General features: G+C 48.5%; 2 protein-coding genes across 8 annotated transcripts in view; both read left to right on the plus strand.

The window, feature by feature from the left end:
- LOC308127544 (uncharacterized protein) overlaps window positions 1-2,037 on the plus strand; it is a 3,755-nt gene extending 1,718 nt beyond the window's left edge. For all 4 annotated transcript variants that reach the window (XM_080492665.1, XM_080492668.1, XM_080492667.1 and 1 more), the window contains 3 exons: window positions 492-764; window positions 1,575-1,730; window positions 1,833-2,037. In XM_080492665.1, the coding sequence (XP_080348791.1) occupies window positions 492-764; window positions 1,575-1,730; window positions 1,833-1,993 (590 nt within the window). In that variant the 3' untranslated portion in view covers window positions 1,994-2,037. The remainder of the gene's footprint in view (window positions 1-491; window positions 765-1,574; window positions 1,731-1,832) is intronic.
- Window positions 2,038-2,880: 843 nt separating this feature from the next.
- Window positions 2,881-12,542, plus strand: gart (phosphoribosylglycinamide formyltransferase). Of its 4 annotated transcripts, none has more exons than XM_080492635.1 (23): window positions 2,881-2,954; window positions 3,135-3,206; window positions 4,943-5,092; window positions 5,667-5,762; window positions 5,834-6,008; window positions 6,112-6,223; window positions 6,878-6,946; window positions 7,173-7,298; window positions 7,375-7,462; window positions 7,539-7,624; window positions 8,081-8,249; window positions 8,328-8,562; window positions 8,659-8,753; window positions 8,843-8,952; window positions 9,051-9,249; window positions 9,337-9,588; window positions 9,659-9,811; window positions 10,245-10,448; window positions 10,549-10,683; window positions 10,811-10,941; window positions 11,817-11,958; window positions 12,031-12,146; window positions 12,246-12,542. In XM_080492635.1, the coding sequence occupies exons 3-23, from the start codon at window positions 4,948-4,950 to the stop codon at window positions 12,426-12,428; spliced, it is 3,021 nt and encodes a 1,006-aa protein (XP_080348761.1). In that variant the 5' UTR covers window positions 2,881-2,954; window positions 3,135-3,206; window positions 4,943-4,947; the 3' UTR covers window positions 12,429-12,542. The 4 variants fall into 4 exon arrangements, with proteins under 4 accessions (XP_080348761.1, XP_080348759.1, XP_080348762.1 ...); XM_080492636.1 differs by having other exon boundaries at window positions 2,887-2,954; window positions 3,142-3,206; XM_080492633.1 differs by having other exon boundaries at window positions 9,051-9,588; window positions 12,246-12,541.
- Window positions 12,543-13,394: the final 852 nt, after the last annotated feature.

Here is a 13,394-nt window from a genome sequence, read left to right on the forward strand (position 1 = left end):
AATTAAAAAGATGAAAAGGGAAAAAAGTAATTAAAAAGAAGGGAAAAAGAAAGAAAAGAAAAAAGTTCAAAGAAGAAAAAAAAGAAGGAAAGGAAAAAAAGAGAAGAAAAGAAGAAGAATTAAAAAGATAAAAAGGGAAAAAAGTCATTAAAAAGAAGGGAAAAAGAAAGAAAAGAAAAAAATACAAAGAAGAAAAAAAAGAATAGAAAAAGAAGGAAAAGGAAAAAAAAAAAACCCGCTAATGTCGCCAAGATGCACTAAACAGCCGAAGAGGGAAAATCCACAAATTAAAAAAAAAAATTATAAAAGAGGAAAAAAACAAAGAATCCTGTGACACTTTATGAATCCATCCTACGTTTTATTTTGTAGATCAGTTTTTTAAAAGAGGTTTCTTTCCCTTCATTTCAGAGCGTTGACATATTTGGCGGCTCGAGCCCTTACTGTCGGTGACCTCCGCGGTGAATCTCTCGCTAATCCCGCTTCGTCTGCAGGTGCGACTCACGCTCAGCTGATCGGCGGCGCCGAGGCGGCCAGCGGCGGCAAAGTGGCGGGCCGGTTCTTCCCCCTCCACCCGCCTCGCCGCGTCCGCCTCCTCCGCTGGCTGGCCCGCTGGATCCGGAGCGGCGCCGTCCCCGTGGCAACCATGAACATGCAGGCGGGCGTCGCCCCCGGCGACGAGATCCCCGACGCCTGGCACCACCAGCTCGTGTTTGGAGTGTCGCCCGGCGCCGGCGCCGCCTTCATGACCAACCCGCTAGACGTAGGTGAGTTTACGAAACATGATCCACAGATTAAAGATGGAGAATCTCAAGAAAATACAACAAATGGGGATGTAGAACACAATAATCCACAGATTAAAGATGAAAATCAAAATATGTAGGGATGCAAAACACAATAATCCACAGATTAAAGATCAAACAAATTCAATAAAATATGAAATGTATTCATGCAACCATCATAGTCCGTGGATTAAAAATGAAAAATCTCAAGAAAATCCACTTTTAAGCAAGCAAAACTTAATAATCCACAAATTTAACATGAAAAAAATCTAAAAATCCTTTAGGCATGCAAAACATAATCCAATAGATGAATGAAAAAAATCTGCCCCCAAAGACAAATTTCTGCTAAACACAATGATCTTAAATGAGATTATTTGAGATTAATTCATATTAATCGACAAATTAACCAATCTCGATTAATTAATTGAGATTCATTGATTTTAAATGAGATTAAAGTTTAAAAAAATGATCTGATGAAATGTGAAATTTAACCCTGCTAAACAGAATAATCCACAGATTTGGGAATGAAATATTAGATTAAGGCATGCAAAACATAGTCATTTTCAGATTAAAGATTATAAATCTGCTTAAAATAAGAATAAACCACAGATTAAAGATACATAATAAAATAATTATGCATGCAAACACAATAATCTGCAGATTAAAGTTGAAAAATGCAACGTTAAATTTGCAAAACCCAATAATCCAGGGATTAAGTGCAACACTTCATGTATAGTCGAGTGCAGACTTCAGCGTTTTCCAGTCATCGTGTCCTCCGATAATCCCGTTTCCCAGTGAGCGAGGCGGAGCTGCTCAAGAGACTCTGCAGCGACTCGGTGCTGCTGATTCGCCGGGACGACGTCCTGCAGAGATTAACGCCGGACTGCTCGCCGTGCGGCCTGCCGGCGTGCGGCGGCGACGACCCGCGCTGGGAGAGCCTGGAGGTCCAAGGTGAAGTTTACACACACACACACACACACACACACACACACACACACACACACACACACACACACACACACGCTCTCACACTGCTCGTCCTGTTTCCTGCAGGTCAGGTGAGGAAGGTGCTTGAGGAAGAGGAGCGAAACGAACAGACGACGACGCACGTCGTCATCCCGGCGGCGTACAGCTCGGGCGTCACGCTCTTCGCCTTACGGGAGTCCGAGTCGGGACGCTCGCTGCTGGACGCCGCCGACCTGCCTCTCATGTGACGGGAAGACGGGATTATTGTTCAATAAAATCTTTCAAAAACTCCACTCTGGTAATCTGTAATCTGAGTTGCAGGAGTGTGACTGATGAACGGCTGCGCTTCTTTCTCTGTGGATATGAATAAACACGCTGAAGTTTACAGATAAAAGATGGAAGATGTGAAGAAAATATAAAATTCAAGCTTGGAAAATGTAATAATCACAGATTAGAGATGAAAAATCTCAAGAAAACTAATATTTAGGAATGCAAAACACAATGATCCACATATCAAAGATGAAAAATGTCAGAAAATAGACATTTAAGTGTGCAAAACAAAAACACTGATTAAAGACGAAAAATAAAACATTCATGCGTGCACAACACAATCTACAGATTAAAGATAAAAAAATCTAAAGAATATTGAAATTTTAAGCACGAAAAACATGAAAATACAAATTGAGAAATGTAAAACAATCTCCAGATTAAAGAAGAGGAATCTAAATCCAATAAAAATGTAAGCGTGTACACTTCAATAATCCACAGATTAGAGATTAAAAAATAAAGTTTAATATTTAGTTCTCCAATACATAACCATCCAAAGATTATACATGAAAAATAAAAATGAAGGCATGTGAAAAATGGTAATATCAAAACAAACGGAATAGTCGGCTAAAACTACACATCTTTTCAATAATCTGAGATTAGATGATCACAGTTTATGATAAATGAATTAAATATATCGATGAAAATGTTTTTATTTGAATTTTCAGTGAGTTAAAATAAACCAGACTTAAATAAATCATGGTAAAATTAATTACTTGTCTGATATTCTTTGATTAAAATCAGATTTAAAACAGTTATTTGTTTCCGGCGAGCTTGAATGCTACATAGAAAGAACTACAGCTCCCATGATGCACCGCGCGGTTACTCCCAGAGGAAGTTGAATAGTCTCCGAAAACTGCGCCAAAACTGTCAGGAACGAAGGTAAAACCACCTCAGTTTGAGTGGAATGTGTCTGCTGTTGGATTATTTCGCTCTTTAATCTGGTTTTGTGTCGCTTCTCTCGCTGTTTAGTTTCCTCTGTGTGCACGTGAGTGCGTCCACGTGGTCTCTGTGTGTGTGTGTGTGAGTGATAACTGTGTGTGTGTGTTTCCACACGGTCAGTCTGCAGGATCCCGAGCGGAGAGACGCTGCACGTCCCACACTGCTGTCCACGCGTTTTTCCTACACGTACAGGTGAGATTCTGCTGGATTATAGAACTTTGGAAGAGATTATGACGAGTGCATGCAGGTTATTGCTCGAGAGTTGATGCATCCTGCATCTTTTGTGATGGAAAACGAGATTAAATCACTTTTTTAAGTTGATGAAGGGGAAAAAGATCCATTGTGATCGTTTTTGGTGTCGATTTGGATCCCGGTGTGCCGGAGAAACACGGCAACAATCCCGTGCTACAAAGTACTTTAATCTGGAGTTTGAACGGCCTTTAGGTCTTTAAAGAAGCAAATTCACACGAAACTGCACATTGGACTGGTGGAAGATGAGAAATCTGAAGAAAAACAACAACATTTAGGCAAGTAAATCATAATAACGCACAGATTAAAGATAAATCTTGAGAAATTACGACATTTAGGTGTGCAAAATGTAATAATCTACAGGTTAAAGGTGAAAAATCTGAAGAAATTACGACATTTAGGTGTGCAAAATGTAATAATCTACAGGTTAAAGGTGAAAAATCTGAAGAAATTACGACATTTAGGTGTGCAAAATGTAATAATCTACAGGTTAAAGGTGAAAAATCTGAAGAAATTACGACATTTAGGTGTGCAAAATGTAATAATCTACAGGTTAAAGGTGAAAAATCTGAAGAAATTACGACATTTAGGTGTGCAAAGTGTAATAATCTACAGGCTAAAGGTGAAAAATCTGAAGAAATTGTTCAATTTAAGCATGTAAAACTTAATAATCCACAGAATAAAGGTGAAAATACAACATAGACATGCAAAACACACAAATCCACAAGTTAAAGTTGCAAAATCTGAAGAAAGTACAACATTTAGGCGTGTAAAACACAATAATCTCAAGGTTAAAGGTGAAACATTTTTTAAAGACAATACAGCTTTCCGTCAAACAATAGATTTTATTTTGATAAATCTTTCACGGTGTTTATTTCCTCGTGAAGCTCAGTGTGTCGATCTCTTTGTGTTCTGAATGTTGGAGAACTAATTGAGCTTTGCCGTGTGACTCGCATGACTCCAATCAAAGTCACCGGGTCGCGTGACACTCGTCCCGGGGACGACGACGCTCGGGACGTCTGCAGACAAACGCAGACGGGGGTTTGACCTCCGACCCCGTCTGATTGGATCAGCCCTCGCCAGATTAAAGAGACGATGTTTTTAAGGGGAAACTTTCGCCGACAAATGGTGGGAAAACGTTTTAAAAATGGAGAAGAGGCTCCGTCTATATGGTAATGGGAGAAAATGCTCCGTCTCCATGGAAACGGAGGAAAACGCTCCGTCTCTGTGGAAACAGAAAGTGCTACTTTTTTGAAAATGCTCCGTCTTTGTGACAGCAGGGAAACCGCCAATGTTTTGAAAACAATGCGTCTCCGTGGAAATGGGTAAAATGCGCAACTTTTTAAAGACAGTCCCACTTTTCTGGAACGCTGCTACTGCACATGCTCAGTAGGGACAATAAGAACAACGTGTCTTCCACCCACTTGTGGTCTGGCATGTCGACGGGTCAAACAGTCGGAGTCGACAGAAGTCCGCTGCAGCTTTCTAATAATGGTCTTCCGGCGGCGGGTGTTTTCGTTCTGCTTGACCGGATCCTTGTTAGCGTGACATCACAAGATGAAAGACGACCCCGGGCCTGAGTAAAGGTCACTGCTTCCTCCACTCCGCTCGTAGGTCGGTCCGCGTTTGCAATTAAACCGCCGCGATTAACGGCCGCCGTCCGTCCATTTCGCTCGCAGGCGTCATGGCGGAGCGAGTGCTGGTGGTCGGAGGAGGCGGGCGGGAACACGCGCTGGCCTGGAAGCTAGCCCAGTCGCCCAAGGTCCAGCAGGTCCTCGTCGCCCCGGGCAACGCCGGCACGGCGTCCGGCGGGAAGATCAGCAACTCTGGTGAGTGGAGTTTACATAACCTGAGCGGGGGCTAACCAGACCAGTTGAGGGATGTGGGTGGAGAATCCTGTAGAACCAGAGTCAGGGGTGTAGACCTTCTAGAACCAGTAAGAGGTGGAGACTTCCTATAGAACCAGTCTCCGAGGTAGAGAATCCTGCAGAACCAGAGTCAGGGGTGGTGGAGAATCCTGTAGAACCAGAGTCAGGGGTGGTGGAGAAACCTGTAGAACCAAACTCAGGGGTGTAGACCTTCTAGAACCAGTAAGAGGTGGAGACTTCCTATAGAACCAGTCTCCGAGGTAGAGAATCCTGCAGAACCAGAGTCAGGGGTGGTGGAGAATCCTGCAGAACCAGAGTCAGGGGTGGTGGAGAATCCTGTTGAACCAAAGTCAGATGTGGTGGAGAATCCGGTAGAACCGGACTCAAGGGTGTAGACCTTCTAGAACCAGTAAGAGGTGGAGACTTCCTGTAGAACCAGTCTCCGAGGTAGAGAATCCTGTAGAACCAGAGTCAGGGGTGTAGACCTACTAGAACCAGAGTCAGAGGTGGAGACCTGTGCTTTCTGTCTGTTCAGAGGTGTCGGTGAGCAACCACACCATCCTGGCCCAGTTCTGCAAGGACCACCATGTGGGTCTGGTCGTGGTCGGACCCGAGGTTCCACTCGCAGCAGGTGAGCCGCGGTTCCGTCGTCCTCGCGGGAGCCGTTTTCTCGCCCCAGGCTAACCGCCACCCGTGTCCCAGGTATCGTGGACGACCTGACGGCGGCGGGAGTTCCTTGTTTCGGCCCCTCGGCCAAAGCCGCCCAGCTGGAGGCCAGCAAGAGCTTCTCCAAGGCCTTCATGGAGCGCCACGGCATCCCCACCGCGCGCTACGGGTCCTTCACCGACGCCAAGGAGGCGTGCGACTACATCCGCACGTCAGTGTAGAAAGACGACCCCCCCCCCCCCCTCCCCACAAAACGTTGTGTAGCGTCCGTTCCAGGTGTGTTGAGTGTGTTGTGTGATTTGGTCGCTTCGCAGGGCGGCGTTCCCGGCTCTGGTGGTGAAGGCTAGCGGGCTAGCGGCGGGGAAAGGAGTCATCGTGGCGCGGGATCAGGACGAGGCCTGTCGGGCCGTCATGGACATCATGAAGGTACTCGTCAGTCCGCCTGAGTTACGTTTTGTATACTTCATGAGATTGTTATCCGTACGGATGCACCGATACTACTTTTTGAAAGGACGAGGACAAGTATCAACCTTTAGCTACTTGCTGATACCAAGTACTGATACGTGTACTATCCTTAAGCTACTTGTCGATACTGATACAAGTACTAACCTTATGCTACTTGTCGATACTGATACAAGTACTAACCTTTAGCTACTTGTCAATACTGACTACCCCTGTGACTACTCACCTTTATCTACCTGCAGATGCCAAGTACCGATACGAGTACTAACCTTTAGCTACTTGTCGATACCGAGTACCAATACAAGTACTAACCTTTAGCTACTTGTCGATACGAGTACCAATACAAGTACTAACCTTTAGCTACTTGTCGATACCGAGTACCAATACAAGTACTAACCTTTAGCTATTTGCTGATACTGACTACTGATACGAGTACTCTCCTTTAGATAATTGCCGATACTGAGTACTGATATGAGTACTAACCTTTAGCTACTTTCTGATACCAAGTGTCGACATGTATATATCTGCCATTAATCAGATTAAAGATGGAAAACTGAAAATATCGGCGTGCGAAACACAATAATGTCCCAGATTAATTATTTGCCGTGTTTCCTGAAGGAGCGAGCGTTCGGCAGCGCGGGAGAGACGGTGGTGGTGGAGGAGCTGCTGGAGGGGGAGGAAGTCTCTGTGAGTAGAGTGTGTGTGCGTGTGCGTGTGTGTGTGTGTGTGTGTGTGTGTGTGTGTGTGTGTGTGTGTGTGTGTGTGTGTGTGTGTGTGTGTGTGTGTGTGTGTGTGTGTGTGTGTGTGTGTGTGTGTGTGTGTGTGTGTGTGTGTGTGTGTGTGTGTGTGTGTGTGTGTGTGTGTGTGTGTGTGTGTGTGTGTGTGTGACACTTACGCTTGTGTGTGTTTGCAGTGTCTGTGTTTCAGCGACGGGCTCTCGGTGTGCCCGATGCCTCCGGCACAGGATCACAAGCGGCTGCAGGACGGAGACGAGGGGCCCAACACGGGCGGGATGGGGGCTTACTGCCCCACCCCTCAGGTACCGGGATTACCCCCCCCCTTCATTGTTTCATTCATAAACGAAGAGTGTGATGTAATCTGTTCATCTGGCGCAGGTGAGCCAGGAGCTGCTGCAGCACATCACACACAGTGTTCTCCAGAAGACGGTGGACGGGATGAGAGAGGAGGGGGCGCCGTACGTGGGTCCGTGTCGCTTCGCCTGGATTGATAATCCCCCTGGATTGTCCCCAGCCTTTAATTCCGTGTCGGGTCGTTGCAGGTGTGCTGTACGCTGGATTAATGCTGACCAAGCAGGGCGCCAAAGTGCTGGAGTTCAACTGTCGCTTCGGAGACCCTGAGTGTCAGGTAGTTTGTGTGTCCGTGAGCGCCACTTTTCGTAAACACTCTGTCTGCATGGAAACGGTATAAAATGCAACTTTTCGGAATCAGTCTGTCTCCATGGAATCAGTAGACAACAAAACTTTTTGTAAGCGCTCCATCTCCTTTGTAAACGTTCTGTCTCACAGGGAAACCGTGACTTTTTAAAAATGCTCCGTTTCCGTGGAAACGGGAAGAAGCGCAACTTTTCGTCAGTGTTCCATCTTCGTGGAAACGCCGTATCGATGTCCTTGCACTCCCATTATTAATATTTATAGCAGATTTTTGTGTGTATGCGTGCGTTACAAAAGCGAACGACGGCGCCAACTCGTGGCCCAACATGCTAATGACGACATCGTTGTCAGTGTTTCCGCCGTTTCCGTTGTAAACTTGAAACTGTCGTACGAACAAGATGTCGTTTTCTAATCCCCGCCGTCTCTCCAGGTGCTGCTGCCGCTGATGCAGAGCGACCTGTACGACGTCATCCTGAGCACCATGAGTGGGAAGCTGTCCTCCAGCGCCCCCGCGTGGCACCGCGACAGCTCCGCGGTGACGGTCGTCATGGCGAGCGCCGGTTACCCCGGCTCGTACAAGAAGGGAGTGGCGATCACGGGTACGGCGGGTCCAGATCACCTGTCCGATCTCCCGGCGGCGGCGGCGATCTGACGTCAATCTGACCTTTTTCGAGCAGGTCTGTCGCAGGTGGAGGACTCCGGGGCGCAGGTTTTCCACGCCGGCACCGCGCTAAAAGACGGAGGCGTGGTCTCCAGCGGCGGGCGGGTCTTGACGGTCACCGCGGTCAAACCGACGCTGGAGGCGGCGCTGGAAGCGGCCAATCGGGGCGTGGCGGCCGTCGGGTTCCCCGGCGCCGTGTTCAGGCGGGACATCGGACACCGCGCCATCGCACATCTGGGCGCCCTGAACAGGTGGGGGGAGGGGTCGGTTCCCCGTCGTCTGTCGCCGTCGATCCGATTGTTTTCCTGGTTCGTTCTAACGGAGCTATCCCACTCCATCTCCCACAGAGGTCTCACGTACAAAGACAGCGGCGTGGACATCGCCGCCGGCAACAAGCTGGTGGACATGATCAAGCCTCTGGCCAAGGCGACTTCTCGAGCCGGTAACGTCAACCTCGCCGCGCAATTCAAAATGGCCGAAATAATCATGTTCGTGTCATCATCATCTGCTTTTTGTTTGTTTGGTTTTGAGGTTGTAACGCGGAACTCGGAGGATTCGCCGGACTCTTCGACCTGAAAGCCGCCGGATTCGTCGACCCCATCCTGGTGTCCGGCACCGACGGAGTCGGGACCAAACTCAAGGTTGTGACGCTCGCGTGCACGATGTCATTCATGTAAAAGCCTGAAGGGGCCCAGTACTGACCCCGACCCCCGGGGGGCGCCACACGCTTGATTCTCAGATCGCGCAGGCTTGCCGGCAGCACGGCGGCCTCGGCCAGGACCTGGTCGCCATGTGCGTGAACGACGTGCTGGCTCACGGCGCCGAGCCGCTCTTCTTCCTGGACTACTTCTCCTGCGGCAAACTGGACGTGGACGTGGCGGCGGCGGTGGTCGGCGGCGTCGCGAAAGCGTGCGAGATGGCCGGCTGCGCCCTGCTAGGTGAGTCGGCGGCGCGTGAACGGAGTTTTTTTTTTTTTTTTTTTTTTTTTTTCTTTCCCGTATTTTCAAGCACTTCCGCGTTCTCAGGCGGCGAGACGGCGGAGATGCCGGGCGTCTACGCCCCGGGGGAGTACGACCTGGCCGGGTTCTGCGTGGGCGCGGCGGAGCGAGCGGAGCTCCTGCCCCGGCTGGGGGAGGTCGCCGAGGGCGACCAGCTGATCGGGGTGGCGTCTTCCGGAGTCCACAGCAACGGTTTCAGCCTCGTGCGGAAAGTCCTGGAGAGGGCGGGGCTCGGATATGAGTCGCCGGCGCCCTTCGGGACGCAGAATCAGACGATCGGTGAGTTTTAAAAAGTGCCATCGAGTGCCTTTTGTCGTCTCGTTCGCTAAATCTCCCGTCGTGGTTCCAGGCGACGTGTTGCTGACGCCAACTAAGATCTACAGCCGCCTGCTCCTCCCGATCCTCCGCGGCGGCGCGGTGAAGGCGTTCGCCCACGTCACGGGCGGAGGACTTCTGGAGAACGTCCCTCGAGTCCTGCCCAAGGAGCTCGCGGTGGATTTAGGTACGACGCGGAACGCTAACACGAGAGCGCAACATTTCGAAACTCTTTGAAAGCACTGCGTGGAAACGGGTGAGAATGTAACTTTTTGAAAATGGGGAAACGCAATCTTTTTGAAAATGCTCTGACTCGGTCTCCGTGGAAACAAGAAAAAACGCAACTGTGTGAAACATTCTGTCTCCATGGAAACGAAACAGAAATGGAAAATAAGGGGTGCAATTTTTGATAAAAAAAAATTTGGGCGGGGGGATTGGAACTTCTCAAACTCTCTGGAAAGAGGACATGCAACTTTTCGAAACAAAGCTCAGACTCGGCGTAAACAGGGCTAGCACAACTCTTTGCATACACTCCATAGAAATAGGGAAAAGACAACTTTTTGAAAAGGCTCGGTCTCCATGGACACCGTATCTAAGTTTTCCGATCTCGCGTGTCCCAGACGCCACTCGCTGGAGCGTCCCTCCCGTCTTCTCCTGGCTCTACAAGGAAGGCGGCCTGAGCGAGGAGGAGATGGCGCGCACCTTCAACTGCGGCCTGGGCACCGTGCTGGTGGTCGCCCCGCCCCACGCCCAGACGGTGCTGCGCCAGGTCCGGGCCCACGAGGAGGCGTGGCTCGTCGGGTCGCTGTCTCGCAAGCAAGCCGGTGAGACGCTCGAGGCGACGGGGGGGCGTCGTCCGGCTCTGACATTCGATCTTCCAACGTTAAAGTAAATTTTGAAAAATGAAATAAAAAATCTGTGCAGGAGCCGAGCCTGTGACGGTTCGTAACCTCAAACACGCCCTGGCGAGCGCCGCCGTGGACAAGAACGGCGGTTACCACGGCGACGGGACTCTTCCCCGCAAGAAGACGAGAGTGGCTGTTCTCATCTCCGGTACAGGTGAGGCTTGGTCGCCGTACGTTTGACACCCCTGCTTTAACCTTTATTTTGAAAGGTTGGAATGCCACTATTGTCCGTGTAAGGATGCCGTGTGCGGCGCCTCAGCTAAATATCGTCGTGATTCCAGGTACCAACCTGCAGGCGCTGATCGAACAGGCCCGGCGCCCCAGCAGCTCGGCGGAGATCGCCGTGGTCATCTCCAACCGGCCGGGCGTCCAGGGCCTGAAGAGGGCGTCGCTGGCAGGCATCCAGACCCGGGTAATCCCAGTTATAAAGCAAAACTTTTTTTTTTTTTTTTTTTTTTCCTGGCGATCAGATACTCAAAATTCCGAGGGTCCCTGAATGTATCACAGCAACGACTCTCATTTGAAAATTTGCAGGAAATCAACCGTTCTCTGAAGCTAAAATCTGTCAAAAACAAAATTTGCTTTTCTAAAAATCCTTGAACGAGCCGTTACAGGCCAAAAGGTACAATTTTGTTAATAATGACGATCTTGCAATACTCTCAATAGTACACCAGTTCTGTCTTCTTCCATCTCCAGACTTGTGTGCAGCTTGAAGTACGTTGTTCAGAATTATTCAGGTTTCAATCCGATTATTTCATATATTTCAATGTTTGTTTTTTCTTTCCTGAAAGTTTTATCGCATTCTGATTGTGTTGTACTGCTTAGGAGACATGGTAGATTATGGCCACGGCTATTCCGCACATATTGAGGCACAGTACTGCGAGCGCAGCAAGTCAAAATGCAAGAGACACTGCTTGGAGTCTGAGGTGATCGTGTTTTGTAGGGACGTACCGATACGATTTCCGATACCAGTACTAAACTTTTGCTACTTGGCTTTATCGATAACCGAAACCAGTACTAACATTTAGCTACTTGCCGATATCGACTACCGATACCAGTACTAACATTTAGCTATTTGCCGATATCGATTACCGATTCCAGTACTAACCTTTTGCTACTTGCAGATATTGAGTACTGATACGAGGACATATTAAATGCAGTAAGGCCTCGTCTTCTACCTGCTGGCGTCACATATTTGCCGGGTTGTATCGGTGGTGGCTTCCACGAGTACGAGCTGCAGTATCGGGTATCGGCGCGTCCTCGCTGACCAGTGTCCCCTCCGTCCAGGTGGTGGACCACAAGCTGTACGGGAGCCGGGCGGAGTTCGACGCCACCATCGACCGCGTGCTGGAGGAGTTCGGCGTGCAGCTGGTGTGCCTGGCGGGATTCATGCGGATCCTCACGGGGACCTTTGTCAAGAAGTGGAACGGTGTGTGTGTGTGTGTGTGCGTGTGATTCCATCCATTGAGGAAGAATGACTTCATTTCCTCTTCCTCAACAGGGAAACTCCTGAACATCCACCCGTCGCTGCTGCCGTCGTTCAAGGGCGTGAACGCCCAGAAGCAGGCGCTGCAGGCGGGCGTCCGGGTCAGCGGCTGCACCGTGCACTTCGTCGCGGTAAGCCCGTAGAGATCACACGCCAGATTTTTACCAATCCCAGACGTGGCGGTTTCACGTGGCCCCCGGGTGTTTGTTTTTTTGTTTTCCCCCTCGCAGGAGGAGGTGGACGCCGGCGCCATCGTGGTGCAGGAGGCGGTGCCCGTGCTGGGCGGGGACACCGAGGAGAGCCTCTCGGACCGGATCCGGCAGGCCGAGCACCGGGCGTTCCCCGAGGCGCTGGAGCTGGTGTGCAGCGGGGCGGTGAGGCTCGGCGAGGACGGGCGCCTCGCCGGGGATTAAAAAGCAAGCCGTCGCGCCGCGTTACATTCCTCTTCCTGCCGGAAGATTCCAGCTCGTTACTGTCTGTTGGTGTAAATAAACCTGCCATGGAAAACTACCAGGCATGTGATCGCATCGGGTAGTTTCTGGATTTTGTTGTGCCCCCCCTCCCCCTCCCCCACCCACCCCCCCTCACTAATTGAGATAACTTCAAGGAAATAATCCCAATTTAATTTATAGAGGCAGGTACATTACGAAGAACGTACTCAAAAATTGCACAAAAACTACAAAAGGTTCCCTCATTCAAAAAGTATATCAAAACATGTGGAAAATTCAATTAAGTATGCTGTGACTTGGTAAAGTTTTATACAAAAATAAAGTGAAATAAATGTCCACTATTCAGGTACTCAAGGAAATAATCCCAATATAGTTGTGCTAATTATGATGTCGGTGTTTAGCCACAAAATAGATCCTCTTTAGCTTCAATAAACATCTTTTTTATATGTATATATTTTTACTTTTAAATCTTTGTCAAATTTTGCCTCTTTTAAAATAAAAAAAAACTTTCAGTTTTTATATTGATGCATTTATCTTTAAAAAGTTGTTTTTTTTTTTCAACATTACAATCAATCACAATGTAAGTAATCTTAAGGCTCATTTTAGAGGATTTTACGACTAGACATGTATGAACGCTATTGTGAAAGGTCTCGTGACCCACCTGTAATGCCTGAGGCGGCCACCAGAGGGGGGCCTCGGTCAAGGAGTCGGGTGATTCCCAACCGTCTGGTGAGTGTTCTGGTCACACCTTTCATTCTCACTGACATTATTTTCTCTTTTGTTTTTTATCATTAGATCCTTTCTCTCTTTTGTTCCTTTTTATTTTTCGGTATACTTTAATATTTTTCCTTTTAATTTTCTGCTTTTTTCTGTTTTATTTTTTTTTTTTTTTCCTTTATCACTTTTTCTAATAGCATGTACTGTTGCTGG

Source organism: Lipophrys pholis (assembly GCF_963383615.2).
Source record: "Lipophrys pholis genome assembly, chromosome: 23".
Lineage (NCBI taxonomy): Eukaryota > Metazoa > Chordata > Actinopteri > Blenniiformes > Blenniidae > Lipophrys > Lipophrys pholis.

Bases quoted from the DNA above. Each gene is read 5' to 3' on its own strand.
- gart (XM_080492633.1), top strand. From the start codon at position 4,948: ATGGCGGAGCGAGTGCTGGTGGTCGGAGGAGGCGGGCGGGAACACGCG. The intron at 8,563-8,658 runs GTGGGGGGAGGG...CATCTCCCACAG, and splicing joins CATCTGGGCGCCCTGAACAG to AGGTCTCACGTACAAAGACA. The intron at 10,449-10,548 runs GTGAGACGCTCG...AAATCTGTGCAG, and splicing joins GCTGTCTCGCAAGCAAGCCG to GAGCCGAGCCTGTGACGGTT.